Source organism: Alosa pseudoharengus, unplaced genomic scaffold, assembly GCF_046254945.1.
Source record: "Alosa pseudoharengus isolate Yale_2024_CS ecotype anadromous, Long Island Sound unplaced genomic scaffold, YU_APseudo_1.1 YU_APseudo_1.1_scf_20, whole genome shotgun sequence".
Taxonomy (NCBI): domain Eukaryota; kingdom Metazoa; phylum Chordata; class Actinopteri; order Clupeiformes; family Clupeidae; genus Alosa; species Alosa pseudoharengus.
In genome coordinates this window covers 16,427,601-16,443,785 of record NW_027468664.1, presented here as the reverse complement: position 1 = coordinate 16,443,785, position 16,185 = coordinate 16,427,601, and the positions used below count along the sequence as shown (strand labels likewise).

The 16,185-nt window shown below is 45.2% G+C and overlaps 1 protein-coding gene across 1 annotated transcript; it reads left to right on the top strand.

The window, feature by feature from the left end:
- dusp16 (dual specificity phosphatase 16) lies at positions 1–15,619 on the top strand. The gene is made up of 6 exons (XM_076296701.1): positions 1–575; positions 4,661–4,799; positions 8,271–8,434; positions 8,823–8,982; positions 9,566–9,689; positions 10,560–15,619. Exons 1-6 carry the CDS (start codon positions 234–236, stop codon positions 11,914–11,916), a joined length of 2,286 nt encoding a protein of 761 aa, XP_076152816.1. The 5' UTR covers positions 1–233; the 3' UTR covers positions 11,917–15,619.
- Positions 15,620–16,185: the final 566 nt, after the last annotated feature.

Below are 16,185 nucleotides of genomic sequence, written 5' to 3'. Positions count from 1 at the left end.
CCCCAACAAACCCGAACCCCTGCACCCCACGCACCACCACCATCCCCTCCACCCAGCCAAACAGTGGGAGGAGGAGGGCGAGGAGGAGGTGGACCCAGATAGGAGGAGGAAGGACGCAGGGAAGGAAGGAAGGAGTGGAAGAGGACAGCGACTAGAGGAGAGAGGAGTGAGAGAGGAGTGTGTGGAGTGTGTGGTGGGTGTGTGTGTGGAGTGTGTGTGGTGGGCTCCGCAGCATGTCGGGGGAGCGCCCCGTGGCTGCCGGTGGCGTCGTCGGTGCCAGAGCCGGCCGCAGCCCCAGTGCTGAGCCAGACCCCAAGCCCGTCCCCGTCCCCGTCCCGAGCCCCAGTGCAAGTTCCGGGGCTTCGGTGCGGTCCATCGGGGCGGAGGGCCTGGTGTCGCTGCTGGAGGGCGGTCTGGACCGCGTGCTGCTGATCGACAGCCGGCCCTTCGTGGACTACAACGCCTCACACATCCTGGAGGCGGTCAACGTCAACTGCTCCAAGCTGATGAAGCGCCGGCTGCAGCAGGACAAGGTCCAGATCAACGAGCTGCTGCAGCACTCCGCCAAGAAGAAGGTGAGAGACACATGCATACAATTACCGCTGTGGAACCATAGTCAGTCCACCACAACTTCTAGGCACTAGTGGAGGTGAATGCAATGGTGATGTATGGTGTAGAGTGTGAGAGAGAGGATGAGTGTGTGTGTGTGTGTGTGTGTGTGTGTGTGTGTGTGTGTGTGTGTGTGAGAGAGAGAGAGAGAGAGAGAGAGAGTGAATAAGTGATTGAGTAAGTGTGTGGAGGAAAGATGGAGAATGGAGGGAGCGAGTGAAAGGAGAGATAGAGGGAGTGTGTAAGTGAAGGTGAGTGTAAGTGTAGAGCATGTGAATGAGGGAGTGTGTGAAACAGAGTGTGTCTGACTGTGTGCATTTGCAAAAGAGTGTGAAAATGAGAGAGTAGGTGAGTGAGTGAGTGAGTAAGTGAGAGAGTGGGAGAAGAAGAACAGAGAAAAGCTGAGTGAGTGAAGGAGAAATGGTGAAAGTGTGATTGAACAAGAGTCCTTCAGTGACAAACTAAGTGAAGAGCACTGGGTGTAAAGCAGAGATTGTGTGTGCGTGTGAGAAATAGTGTGAGAGTCAAAGAGTAGGTGAACTTTATTGTCATTGTGCAGAGTACAAGTACAGAGACAACGAAATGTCCGAATGAATGAATGACTGGGCAAAGAGAGAACATGGCTGAGTGAGTGAGAGTTTGAGTGATGGATAGAGAGAGAGAGAGAGAGAGAGAGAGAGAGAGGATGACTTAGAGAGTGAGTAAGTGAATGAGTGGGTAAGAGAAGAAGTACATGAGTGATTTAAGGAAAGAGTCTAAATGACGGAGGAGAAAGTAAAATTGAGAGAGGGGGATAGAGTAAGTGAGTGAAAGAGAGAGTGTCAGAACCCCCTTGACCTCTCCAAGAGGGAGGAGGGGGCAGGAGAGATGACTTTCTGTGTAGCCATGGCACTGGTTGCCGTGTGCACGCTTGATTGTTTGACATGATCTCACCTCAATAATATCTCTTCTCTCAGCCTCCCCCCCTTCAACCTTGAGCTCTTTGGCTCGACCCTGACATCTGAATCTCCTTGATGTTTATTTCTCTCTGTCTATGTTTCTGTCTCTTTCTTTCTCTCATTCTGCTGTTGTGTTATTTTTTTTTTTACTTTTTGTACTTTTCACTTTCTCAGTTGTTGTTGGGGGGTTTTATTACAAAGTGTCAAAATTTGGCCTCTTTCGTTGTGGCTTTTGGCAACAGCAGTAAAAAACAGTTTTTAAGGATGTCTGTCTGCTTTTTACAATGTTTCGGCAACATTTTCCTATTAGTCTGGGCTATAATTAATGCTGTAAAGGAACCAGGGAGGGAACGGATTGCTTCCTTCTATGTGTCAAAATCGGAGGGAGTGCCAAACCACAAGACGTCGTCCCATGAGGGACTATAAGTTGGAGAGAGTACTCTCTCTCTCTCTCTCTCTCTCTCTCTCCCTCTCTCTCTGTCACCCTGTAAACTGCTCTGAGAAGGGTCTTCTGTTTTTGGCAGAGATGCACCCTCTCTCTCTCTCTCTCTCTCTCTCTCTCTCTCTCTCTCTCTCTCTCTCTCTCTCTCCTTTTAAAAATGCTACATGGCCATATCTCTCTTTCCTTTTCTCTTACTACAACTCATTGGATATTTCTCCCTTTCACTGTATGGCTTTCTCTCATTCTATTCCCGATCTCTCTCTCTCCTTCTCTTGCTGTATCTCTCTTTATGTATGTCTGTCCATCTTTCTCATACCTCTTTCAGTATTTCTCATACTAAGTGTTATCTGAGAGGAAGCTAGAGGAACGACCAATGCCCCCACCAGATATGCTACAAATGTAACATCACATGTATATGATTAGGGTTTGCATAATCTGCGATTGTGCGACTGAAACAGAAAAAAAGCCAGAGAGAGACAGAGGGAGTGAGAGAAAGTGAGAGAGGGATTGCACAATCTGGATGACATCATTCTGAGGGCTACAGTGTCCTGCTGGAATGTGTGGGAAAAGATAAGGAGAGGGGCTCGAGAGGGAAGTGTGTATGAGAGAGAGAGAGAGTGTGTGTGTGTGTGTGTGTGTGTGTGTGTGTGTGTGTGTGTGTGTGTGTGTGTGTGTGTGTGTGTGTGTGTGTGTGTGTGTGTGTGTGTGTGTGTGTGTGTCAGGGATGAGTGTATTAGCTTGAGGTGGTCAAGTGGAGGGGAGTAGCTCTGGTTGAGCTGAGGAATTGATTTGTTGATTGATTTTATGGATTAACAGACACACAAAGTCAAAAGGATAGCCTGTTAAAGTGAAAAGATACTTATGTCCACTACGGTCTCAGGGGAGGAAGGCTGGGTCAGGCGTGTCAGGCTGAGGGCACACATGAAGGCCTCCGTGGCTCTCAGCTCTGCCATGTGCACAACGTTGAGTGGACGCTGCTGGAATCACATGGACTCTCTTACAACAGAGGAATCAGTGTGAAACCAAAAGAACCTACAGTGACTCACAGCACGTATGCCAACCCCCCCCCCCCCCCCCCCCCGTGTTTGATTCTAAACGGTCTTGTAGAAACACTCCTAACCTTTGTTCAGTGCTGGAGGACTCAAAACCACCATCTTTTCTCTGGCTAGTGAGAGTTCTAATTACAGTTTCAGGTGGCCGGCAGTGATATAGCACGCCCAATTGATGTATTTTTTTGGATGTTATACGTTTTTATGACCATATAAGACTAGGGGTCGTCGTGGAGATCACAGAGTGGAAGTCTGTAAGTGATGATCACAGAGGGAGACGCAAACCTTTATCACCAGGTGTGTGCAGGTGTTTGACTGACGTACGTATACCATCCCAAAACACACCTGCACACAAAGTGCATGTGTACAACCCTGTAGAAAACAAGTGCAGATTTGACAAATCTTACATTAACTCAAGTAGTTCTTCTAGACTCTTTGAATGGATATTCAGTGCATACAATGCATACAATCACCCTGGCCATAGCATATACACTCACCCCCCCCGAGGCCTAGTTATATATATATATATATATATATATATATATATAGAGCTGTACAGTACTGTATGGTCAGGTGAGACACAAAGGAGGCCCCAATAGTGTGAGCCAGGAGTGACTCACACTGACGTGCGCTGGAGATTTGTGCCTGAAGATAAGAGCTCGCCCCAGCACTAATATCTGCCTCGCCCATCTCAACAGCTGCTCAACAGGCCCATAAACCCATCCACGACATTTGAGGAGGAAATGATCCTCCTCATCTGTGCGTGTTTACTGGGTGTGCAGAGACGAGAGTTATTTAGAGCATGTCTCTATCACTCTGTGTGTGTGTGTGTGTTTAAGAGAGAGAGAGAGAGAGAGAGAGAGAGAGAGGGAAAGGGAGAGACTTTGGGATGCTGGCAGGTGGCAAGGATATGTTATATGGCCATGATTCCACATTATAGGAGTTGAGTTGCTACCTACGGGCTTAATCAAACATAGAACTAGGTCAGACTGTGCCTCCTTTGATATGTGATATTCTAGTCTAAGAGGGAGAGAGCCATAGAGAGAAAGAGTGAGTGAAAACAAGGAGAAGAGAGAGAGAGAGAGAGAGAGAGAGAGAGAGAGAGAGTATGCGCATATGTACTGTATGTGTGTGTGTTTGTGTGTGTTTGATTTTAGTTCACATAAGTGTGTGTTTTGTATGCTCGATTTAAACCTCCCTGTATTATTTTAATTATACTGTCTGAATTAAGACTGCATTATTGAAAGTATGAATACATTAAAGTTCATGCTATAAATTAGTGTGCATATTCAGTAAGAAGGAATGTGAAAGCTCCTCAGTTAAGCCTACATGCTCTGTTTAGAAGCATTGCGTGTTACGCCCTCCTGATCAGAAAAGGAGCAGTGTGGGAACAAATGTATTCTAACCTGCAGTTTAATAGCCATCACACACTGTGACCCTATCAACTAACTGTTGGCCATGAGTGTATAGTAGGGGTTTTATTAACAAGTACCTTAGTTTCCAGCTGGATAGCTTAGCCTGACTGACACTGGTATAGTGTATACTCAAAACTATGTTTCTAACTGTGCTCGTGTCCATTGTGTTTATGTGTGTGTGTGTGTGTGTGTGTGTTTGTTTCACAGTTGGAGCTGCAAGGTGGACAGGAAGTGGTTGTATATGACCAGAGCTCCTCTGATCCCACCTCTTTGTCATCGGAGGCCTTCCTCAGTGTCCTATTGGCCAAGCTGGAGAAGAGTTTCCCATCTGTCCATCTCCTCTCAGGTTAGCCACACCCACCTCTGTAAACACCAAACTTCCTGTTTTCGTCCCCCCCTTCCTTCCTGCTTTTCCCTCTTTACCCCGGATAGGTATTGGAATCGGATCCTTCTGTCTGTCTACATGCGCCCGTCCACTTCCAGAACTAAAAAAGTACTGTTCCGATTTACTTCCTGTTTTCTTACAAGGGTAGAGGGTCACCATATCTCGGTCCTTCTACATGATGGCCCAGATATGGATCAGGAGGCAGGAGTTTCTCCTCACTTTCTTTACTGAGCAATTATAGGGGCGAGAGTCTTGAGTCACCTGACCGCTCTTGTTATTTTGGCGTTATCACGATCAAGTGAAGTGATGAAAAATTAAGAAATGTTACTGGAATTTGAGAAACTAGTAAACCTAATTCGGGTCAATCCAGATCAGGGGCTGAAAGTGAAAGTGCATTAGTAAACTTTCAAAATGTCTGTGAATGTTCAAGCTGCTCTGTGCAGTGTTCTCTGGATCAGTGCTGCTGGCTGGCAGCATGTTTTGATAGCTGTAGATGAAAATAGACAGTCTGAGAAAGGGGTCTCGGAGTCTCTTCCGGGATCTGTAATCATCATCCCTGCTTGCCAATTGTTTTGTCTTAATTTCATTTATACATCAGGGCTACGTGCAGTGCGAGGGAAATCTGAACAAATTGTTTAAGTTCAAATGTATTGATGTAGTACATTATCATACACAATGGGCACTCAGCGTGCTTGGAGAAAAACAGTGTAATTGCTGGGTCAAAAAAGCAGATCATGCATCATACTCTTGTTTGTGTAGTGTGGATGTTATGGCCTCTTAATGTAAGCTGGATATTCATATCATAATTCATAATTCATAGCTTTCTGCCATTCAGCAGAAAGTCTTCCTGTTAGTAAGTCTGGCAGAGGCATTTTTAAATGAGCATTAGCCGATCTGCACAGCATTTTATATTTGAAAACAAACTGCCAATTAGTTGTATGTAATCAAAGCCAAAATTGTAAATGAAAATATAAAACAGAATATAAAATGTAGGAAAAAATGTAATTTTGTTTGAAAACGACTGGCGCCCATAATTGCACACTGAAGAAAGTTCTGTAACCTCGAGTAAACTTTGGTTACCTAGCAACAAATGTGTTTATCACTAGGTCCAGAGTGAGATCACTGTGAGGGTGAGTGAGGTATTTAAAGACTTGTGTCATGGGTTCTTTAAAACTGCTTATGTTGTGTGCAAAGAATTTGCTCAGATTTTTGCAGAGAGAGGCTTAGCCTTGTGAATTAGGTCTTGAACAGAGGAAAGAGACACATGTCCTTACATACACACACAAACACACACACACACACACACACACACACACACATCAACATGGCTGCAGAATTCCTGCAGACACATTACTCTCTGGACAGTGTGATTTTAGTACGGGGTCAGTCTGCCATTACGTCACCATTACATAAGGCTTTTTTGTCAGAGGAGAAGTGTATAGTTTCTGCTGCTGTGGCCGGGCGGCCCGCAACTGACCAGGGTCAAACAATACAAAGTCCAAATAATGGAGGGAGAAGTGCGGGGTGTCCAGCACAGGCTTCAGAGGAGGAAATGATCTGGTATTGATTGCAGATATGACACACACACACACACACACACACACACAAAAACATGAAGACAAAGGACTCTTCTTCATATAAACACTCATAAACATGTGTGACACACACACACACACACACTTTTGGAGTTTCGGTCACAGGACTCGTAGTGGACAAAGCAGAAGTAACTCATAGGTCATAGGTGAGATTCAGCAGTTCTCTCATCCACCTCACTTCTGTATGCAAGTTCCCCTTGAATCTGCACTGTCATTGTGCTTTGCTCTGTGATATGCAAAACCAGGACTTATTTCATTGCAATCACAGTGTTGTTTTCAATTACTCAATAAAAAAAGAAGATTTGTCACGGCAATTTCGTGAAATTCCATGGAGTAGTAGTAACTCCCAAAATATAAAATATATTCTATATATAAAATATATTGTGTATTGTGTATATTCAATATGCATGTGGCCTAGCTTGCTGTTCATATGCTTTTCCAGGTATCATACTATATAGTAGTATAATAATATTATATTATTAAGATGTATGTGTTCAGTGTAAGGTGTCTTTTGAGGTCAACCATTGGTGTGCGCTGTCACTGAAGGTCTCTGAGATGATAGTGGTGTATAGATAGGCCTGGCCATGTCATTCTACTACGTACTACCATGTGCTGTTCATTGTCTGGGGCCATGCTGCTATGGTTTCCATTAGCAACAAGAAATGTCATAAGAGCCATGTGACCATTAGTACTACTGGGGGTTGTGTAAGACCTATCCAGAACAAAAAAAAAAAAAAAAACACATGACCAAATGTTATTGATGATATTCCACCTTAGGACAAAGTGCTACAGTATGTGGTTTTTCAACAAACTGACATTGTGCAAAAGGGGATCCCATTAGGAGATTGTGAACAGGCTTACATAAAACAGCTGCTTCTTCTGAAATGACTTCGCTAATTATGTCTCATTGTACATTTGGTCCCTGGTAGACATACAATACAGACACATACAGTGTTTTGAAAATGAATGAACCAATTAATTAAAATGTACAACACAGGCAGAAACTTTTCTTAAAAGTCCACTTTTGGTGTGGTTTAATAAGCAACACAATTTGATGTGATATGAAACAGGGGGACCTTTCCCAGCAGTTAAGGGCTCCTCCAAAGCCACACAGATGACCCTAATGGCAATTAATGACCCTTGTAAAACAGTTGACAAATATAAGTTGCTTTGCGTCTGCTAAATGAATAAGTGTAATGTAAATGCAGAGGTAGACCCGTCACTGGCCGATGCACGCATGTCAGTTTTCTGAGGTTTCTCCAGGAAACTCCAAACCCTCAACTGGGGGATTAGTGCAAAGAGTCTGGAGCATCATCGGACATGTCGAAACATTAATGATCTTAACCACTGGGATGAGGGCCAGGGAAGTGTAGACAATCCCCAGACAGACAGGCAGACACACACACACACACACACACACACACACACAGCGGAAAGAGACAGTGAGCACTAGTTCTGCTTGAAGAATAACAATTTGTAACCAGAAGACGTAGAAGGCCTGTCATGTTGTTTGAGAATAGAGATGGTTGTTAACAGTTGAGCAGGGATGTGTTTAGTCTACAATGAAAAGGTGATTGCTCACTACGGTGCACCAGGACAGAGAAGAACACAGGCTTCCCAGGTTATCTCAGAAAACCCCCCTTCATCTCTCTAATCATTTCCATGTCTTTTTCATGAGCTTTACAGCTTGACTAATATGATCTTTTTGGAGATCATTTTTAAAAGACTTGGTAGCTGTCAATTAACTAATATGAGTTTATTTCTGTGTGGTGTTTGTGTGTGTGCGTGGGTGTGTGTGTGTCCGTGTGTGCGTGCGCGTGTGTGTGTCCTCACTCAGGCGGTTTTCTGGAGTTCTCCCACCTGTTCCCGGGGCTGTGTGAGGGGAAGTCTGCCCTGGTACCGTCCTGCATTTCTCAGCCATGTCTGTCCGTGATGAACGTGGGGCCCACCCGCATCCTCCCCCACCTCTACCTGGGCTGCCAGCGGGACGTCCTCAACAAGGTAAGAGAGAGAGAGAGCACACCTGTCCAGGGGGTTGGCCTATGAAGCGACGTTACCGGGTTACCCAGGTTACCCAGGTAAACTTCAGGAGTAACCGCAGATTTCTACAAAAAACACTGCACTGAGCATCTGTTTCAGAAGCGACGTGTTCTTCTAAGATCAGTGGTTACTTCTGAAGTAAGCCAGTAACCTTGATGTGTGTTATAGACCTCGTCCCTCAGTATCCTATTCATGACTCATCCTGTTGTTAGCAGTGTCTTGTTTTTCCCCCTAACCACCTTTAATCAAACCACAGCATATCAGCGATGATAACGCTCCCATACGTCCCAGAGTGAGAGCCTGAACTGTGGTGGTCAGTCTCTTACACTTTAGATCTCTGGTCCGACAGGAACTGATGCAGCAGAATGACATCGCATACGTTCTCAACGCCAGCAACACCTGCCCCAAACCAGACTTCATCCCGGAGTCCCATTTCCTGCGTGTGCCTGTCAACGACAGCTTTTGCGAGAAGATTCTCCCCTGGCTGGATAAGTCGGTGGAGTTCATTGGTGAGCCTGGCAACCTATCGGGAGCTCAGCAGTGAGCTAGCTAACCAATGAGGGGCTAGACAGATAACCTTGTAGCATATCTAGATGACCTTGTCATCCACATCCTGTCTCTATCCTATTTTCAAGGCCGACCTCATGTGGATGGTTCTGATCAAGGTTTCATCCTGTTAAAAGGGAGATTTTCTCTTCCTGGTGTAAAGAGACACTTAGAGACAATAATGAATTATTATTATATTAATAATATAATTTAAATCAATTGAATTTAGGGGTTACATGTGACATCAACAGTCTCAGATTAATGGCCTCAGGCATTTGGAGTTCATGGGTTTGTCCAGGGTTGCTGCCATCAAGGCTCTCAAACAGTGGCTTATTTCTCAGAAATGGACTTCCTCCTTAGTGACGACAACCGCAAATAAAGAGCCTCAGAGCACTGCAAAAACTCTTTATGGTCCACATAGCCGAGGGGAATTTTTCTTACCACTGTGTTTTATCACGTAAGCCTCATTAAATTAGAAAAAGGGAACAGTCGCCTTAGGTTGTAGATTTTTTTTTTTTTGGTAACTTTTTTTTCTCTCGTCATCAGAGAAAGCGAAGGCCTGCAATGCCAGAGTTCTGGTCCACTGCCTGGCTGGAATCTCTCGCTCGGCGACCATCGCCATCGCTTACATCATGAAGAGGATGGACATGTCTCTGGACGAGGCTTACAGGTCAGCCAAACAAAACAAAAACAAAAGCAAAAATTAAAAAAAAACACCAACAACAACACATATAAGGCACGTGTCTAATGGCAAATGCGTACACACATTGGTGGAGATTTCAGCTCTTTTGTAGTTGTGGGGAGTGAAGGGGTTTGGCTGTTTGGCCCGAGGCTTAGCAGTGCGATGGGAAGTCCAACTCTCTCTTGTGTCCTAATGAACCGCTCAGTTCCAGTGACCCCCTAATTAAATGGCCTCTGTGTCACCCGCAATTACGGCCCTGCTCCTGAGCCCTGCAAATGAGAGAGAGAGATGCCGCAGCTGCTGCTAATCGCTAGTCATTCACACACACACACACACACAGGAACACACTCACATTGACTAGTTGCTAACGCACACTCACAAATCCACACTGGTGGCAAACAGACATGCCAACAGACTCATAAACTATACACAAACTTACACCCATGCACACTAGCTGCTAACACACACATACACAATGACTAGTTGCTAAAAGTGAAAGTGATTGATAATGACTGACTGACTATTATTGTGTTACATGCTCCAAATGTAAAGCACTTTGAGCTGCATTCTCTGTATGAAAGGTGCTATACAAATAAAGCTTATTATTATTATTATTATTATTATTATTATTATTATTATTAATACACACTCACACTTCCACACTGGTTACAAGCAGACCTGCAAACACTCACACACTCAGACTCAGACACTATACACAAACACACGTGCATGCTAGTTGTTAACACACACACACTCCCATGCATACTTGCTAGTTACATGTTACTTGCTAGTCTACACCCATAGTTGCAGACACAGACATTCACACAGGCAGTCATTCTTGTACACTTCTCCTTTCAGGTTTGTGAAGGAGAAGAGGCCCACCATCTCGCCCAACTTCAACTTCCTGGGTCAACTGCTGGACTTTGAGAAGAAGATTAAGAGTCCCACGGACAGCGTGGTCAAGCCCACTGCCTCCAGCTCCACGTCCGTCTTCGTCCCCTCCGAGGAGGACGCTGCGTCCGAGGCTGCTGAGGAGCTCAGTGAGGACCGTGTCCCCCCCTGTCCCGCCGCCGCTACAGATGTCGGTGTGTCTGGCGCCGCAGTGGACGACGACAGCCCAGCGGAGGCGCCCCTGATGCTGCCGTGTGTGCTGGCCGGCGTCCCCGAGGAGCAGCATCTCCTGGCCCAGGCGCTGTGCAGCCTGCAGCTGGCCGACGGCGTGGAGGAGAGTGCCCGGCTCAAGCGATCCTTCTCCCTGGACATCAAGTCGTACGGGGAGACCAGCTCTGCTGCTGGTGGTGGCGGCGGTGGTGGTGTGGGTGGTGGTGGAGGCAGTGGTGTGGGTGGAGGCTCTGGCAGCCTTCGAGGGTTCTCAGTGCACGGCGGCAGCAGCGGTGGGGACGGCCCCGAGGGCTACTACAAGCCGTCGGGCTTCAAGGAGCCGGCCAGCAAGCCCTGCCAGTTCTCCCCGGTGGAGGAGGTGTCGGAGCAGTCCACGCCAGAGCAGAGTCCGGACAAAGAGCAGGCCGACGGGCCCGCAGCACCGGCCACAAACATAAGCTCCATCAGCTCCATCAGCTGCACCATCAGCAGCAGCAGCAGCAGCAAAGCTGCCCCTAAACAGCCCAAACCCCCTCTTGCCTCTGCATCGAGCTCCCAGCAGCCTTTGCAGCGTAGCGGCAGCATGGAGGCAAGCCCCAGTGCCAATGCTAGTGCCAGTGCCACTGCCGCCAGCTTCCTGTACGGCCTGTCGCGGAGCCAGCAGCACCTGGCCAAGGTGTCGGCCGGGCACGGCAGCCACGGGCACGGCGCCACCCTCAAGGGCTGGCACTCGGACATCCTCCTGGGCCCCGTGGCCGTGTCCTCGTCCTCGCTGGCGGGCGGCTGGTACCTCTCCCATGAGTCTGCGGCGCGCTTCTACTCCACGTCGGCCATCTTCAGCGCGGCTGCGTACGGTTGCGGCGGGGGTGGGGGCGGTGGCGTGGGGCCCGGTCTGGAGTCGGTGCGGAGGCGCGGACGACAGCGGAGCGGCGACCGGGGCGACTCGCGTCGCTCGTGGCACGAGGAGAGCACCTTCGAGAAGCAGCTCAAACGCCGCTCCTGCCAGATGGAGTTCGGCGACGGCATGTCCGAGAGCCGCTCGCGCGAGGAGCTCGTCAAAGTCGGCAGCCAGTCCAGCTTCTCCGGGAGCATGGAGATCATCGAGGTGTCCTGAGACGAGGCTCGCTGCTTCGGTCGGCTGGGCTAGAGTCGGGGTTGGGTTGGGTTTGGGGTGGAGCATTGTGGTCGTTGGGTTGTGCATTTACCCGCACGAACTGGTCCCGCAAACGAGGCCTCTGAAAGGGAAGAAACTGGTGTCGCATGATCTGGCGCTATTTGCGTTTCGTGAGCCGTTTTCTCGCGTTGGTATTTTCAAGTGAAGTGGCTAAATAATTTTGCATAGTGGAGAGATTTATTTTTTTCTCTTTTTTAAAAAAAAACTGACTGGTTTTTGTAATGGCCTTTTAATAATCTACATAAGAACTTGCACCTAAAAAGAGCTGCACATCACAGAATGTCGAAAAGAGGATTCATACAAATGTGTTTTAGATTTCTTTTCTTTTTTTCCATAGTTGTTTGTTTTAACTGAGGACTGAGCCTGATGTTTGTCTGTGGATGAGTGTTGCTCATATTTTTCGTTCTTCAATTTCTGGATAGTTTATTCAACCCCACATTTTTTGTCAGACACTCTTACTCAATCTTGGAGCCTGAATCGAAGCATGAATGAATGAAGTTGAAACTAGACATGTTTTGGTTTTTCTTTCACTCTTTTTTAAAAATGTTTGTTTCCTGATTCTCTCCCAGGGGTGCCGAAGTAGCAATGATCCAGTACCTCACCAATCCAAATCAAGGGGTTTCGTTTTTTTTTTTTTCATATTGTTTTCTTTTCTTTTTCTCCTCTTCTTTATTCTTATATTTTAATGTGTAGTTCATTGAAAATTACAATCTCAGGTTTTCTATTGAGCAGTAGGAACAAATCCGAATGAAGCGATCCCCAACGAAGGTGGTGGTGGTGGCGGCGAGTGATTTGTGTTTTGTGTTTGTTTTCTTTCTTCTGAGGTAATGGATTTTGAAAATGGTTTGCTGAAATGAAATGCCTGTATAGAAAGCTTTTAAAACTCCCCTTTTCAGCTGATCCTAGATCAGCAAGCCTACAAAGGACAAGTTAAAAAAGAGATCTCTCTCCAGAGGAGTGCTTGAATGTGGATCAGTGTTTTTTTTTTAAAGGGAGAAGGTGAGAAAAAAAGAGGTAAAATAAGACTGGTGTGTTCTCACCCGTCTTGCACAGGCAGAAAGAGGTTGGTTTAGTAAGTGGTTTAGTAGAGAGAAAGAGAGAAAGCAGGGAACTCTTGTTCAAAGATATCTCGTAGTGCAACTTCAGGTGTGTACTTTATGGCATCAGTGCGGATGGCTATGTATTGTTGTCTGACACGAACCTCATGCAGAGAGAATCTGGAGTGTTGATCGCAGTGTGTGTCACTCTTTGCAGTCATCTTCGCATAACAATTATTGCACTATCGTGGTTTGAGAATTGTTTCTAGTCGCAGGGGGAAAGTATTTTTTAAAAGTTAGCTTTTGATTATGGCAGTGTCGCGCCGCTGTTTTTGATTGAGAAAAAAATAATGCTGTGCTTTTTGGAGTGACTGTGCATTTCCTGTTGGTTTATAGCAGGGAATCAAAAAAAGGACCTTCCTTTTAATGTTACCACTATTTGCCTTAAATAAATATAATCCGAATTTTATGTACTTCCTCTTGGCCATAGAAACGATAGGTGTTCCGTTTAAGAAATGATTTGAGGAAACTGATCATGTGGTATTAAACAAAACAAAACATTTTTTTTAGGGAAGATTATTCAGGGGATGATTGTCATCAAAACAATAGAAATACAAACAAGCGAACCACTGATACCACTGGCATTTGGAGATAAACATCTGGAGTACTTCCCCTTTCCATTGGGTCAGACATAATAATGGTGCAAGGGAACACCACTATCTGAGGAACAATCAGCAATCAAACATGCAGTTCAAACTGAAAAGGCCTTCACAGTGAACTCAAATGTCCTCAAAATTAAGGAAATCAAGACAAAATAGATAAGATAATACTTCCCATGTGATTTTTTGGTGCACTGGTATAAAGGGACAGTTGACAGAGAAAATGTAAATTGATATGACAAATTGTTTAGAACAGAATTCAAAACAATTTTAAACCAGTTAAGATCTTCAACGCCTGCTGTGTCATGGTGTTAATGCATGAGTCTGATTGGAGCAGCTTTACTTAAACCGTTGGATTGGTAGGAACCTTTCAGAAATATAAAATTTTTGTAGTGGACCAACCACCTTCAACTTTTTTTCAGAAGGGACGCCGTGTCTCCTTCTAAAGTAGCTCGTTTCTCTTGTTCTCAGACCCCTTCATCTGAACACTGAGAAAACAAACCCACTCAAATCAAATCAAATCATAAACTTCTTGAAGATGCTATGAATCACAGCCACCAAAATACCACCACACACAGGATTCGCTTTTGAAAAGACTATTGGTGCTGTTTGTATAACAGATTGATCAATTTCGTCAGCAGTGTTTATTGACCATGACTGTCCATGGGGTAGCCTAGTATTACCTACTAAAGGCACAAGGATCCGCAGCTGGCGTGAAGCGGCTGTTTTACACTGTAACCTAATCAGTCGTGTTGTCGCATCTCCCTGAGGCTACTAGAGGGCTGTTTAAGTTGTCGAGTCTACAATGAAGGCAGTATTATTTCCTGCGTCTGTCAAATCCATCACGCGACTGACAGTTCAGCGAATGAGAGTGAAGTTAGTTTGCCTCTCAGCTGGATAGAGGTGGGGCTTAAGTTATGGCAAAGGGGTCCCGGGTGTACTGAAAAAAAAAACATGTCCCTGGATTAAGTTTTTTACAACTAAATCTTAGACATTGGTGCTTTAACATACATTTGAAATGGAAGTAACAGCTATAAAACATCACCATAAAAAAAGCAGTAACAGCAACGCAAACGCTCCAATATTGGATACTCCTCTTTGCATGTTGTACCATGACTTGAGATGTAACGGTTGAGAATAGCATACACTAGAGGGTGGATCTCTTTCAATCTCCCCCAATTTTTCCTATGCCTGCGTGTCTAATGTATGTCATTCTTTTTATATTACTGTTTTATTTAGTAGACTTGTTTTTGTAAAGAAAAGGAGGGATTTGAATTGAGAAGTAACAGTTCCAATATTCCCACACAATTGAAGGCTTCCCCAAAGCTGTGAACAGAAGACGGGACTCCACAGGGATGCAAGTCGGTATGTCTGTGTTTATATTTTTTAAAACTGTGTGTATGTAAGTAACTGTGTATAGACGTTTGAGGTGTGCGAAGCAGAGCAATGCTGTTCAGGTGGACTGGTTCTCTCTCGGAAGACAAACAGCAGATAAGACAAAACCACCAGGTATCTTCAAGGTCACTAGGATGGTCAGGGCAGGTGGGTGACAGAGGTGACGACTGGAACTGTTTTTTTTTTGGAAGGTACAGGTCTGTTTGTAGCACAGGGTTCTAGTTGTTAGTCTAAAAGCATCACATCCAAATTTCCAATATCTATTGCCAATAAATGTAAGCAATGAGCCATTGATTTTTTTGTGATTAATGTTATGAATTTATAGAAAAGCTGACGATACTGTACGTACGGCATCCGGGAAAAAAAACATAGATGGTACAGTACCTGTGTGACGTGTGCAAGGAGGCCTTTGGCAGTGTTTGAGAATATAGTTTGCTTTTCTTTTCAGCAGCGCAAGCAGATCTCCATATTTTATGAAGTTCATGTGGATGAGCATTAGTTTGTATGTTGACTGTCAAAATAAAGGTTGAAACGGTACTCAACATAATGAGACTCACTGGTGTACGCTCTCTCTCTCTCTCTCTCTCTGGGTGCTGTAGTGTAAATTACAAAGTATAAAGTTCTATATAATAAGATATAATAATATCTGTCAATATTGTGACATTAGTCAAACATATTAGTGCACCTTTCACATGTACTGTAGTTACATTCAGGTCTGTGGGTGTTCACAACTTGCAACATCATCACATCCTTGTGGAGTTGATGAGCTGGTTACTACATAGTTACAACCTAATCCATTGAAGTGATTAGGTTCAAGATTATACATATCTGACCCAAGTCTTCCTCAAGTGGAGCTCTGAACAACACCTTTGGTCACTGCCTCAGTAGTTGCCCATATAACATTTACATGAATTAATTTAGCAGACACTTTCATCCAAAGTGACTTAAATATATGAATTATATTATAATATAATTCAGCAGAGCTTTGTCATTTATTTCATGCTTGTAAGTCGAGCCACATTCCTGTCCTCATCCCCCACCCCAAGACCACAACAGAGGAAGAGGAGGGAGATGAAGAGGATAAAGTGGGAGAGGGTCGGCTCTGTGTACATGTGACC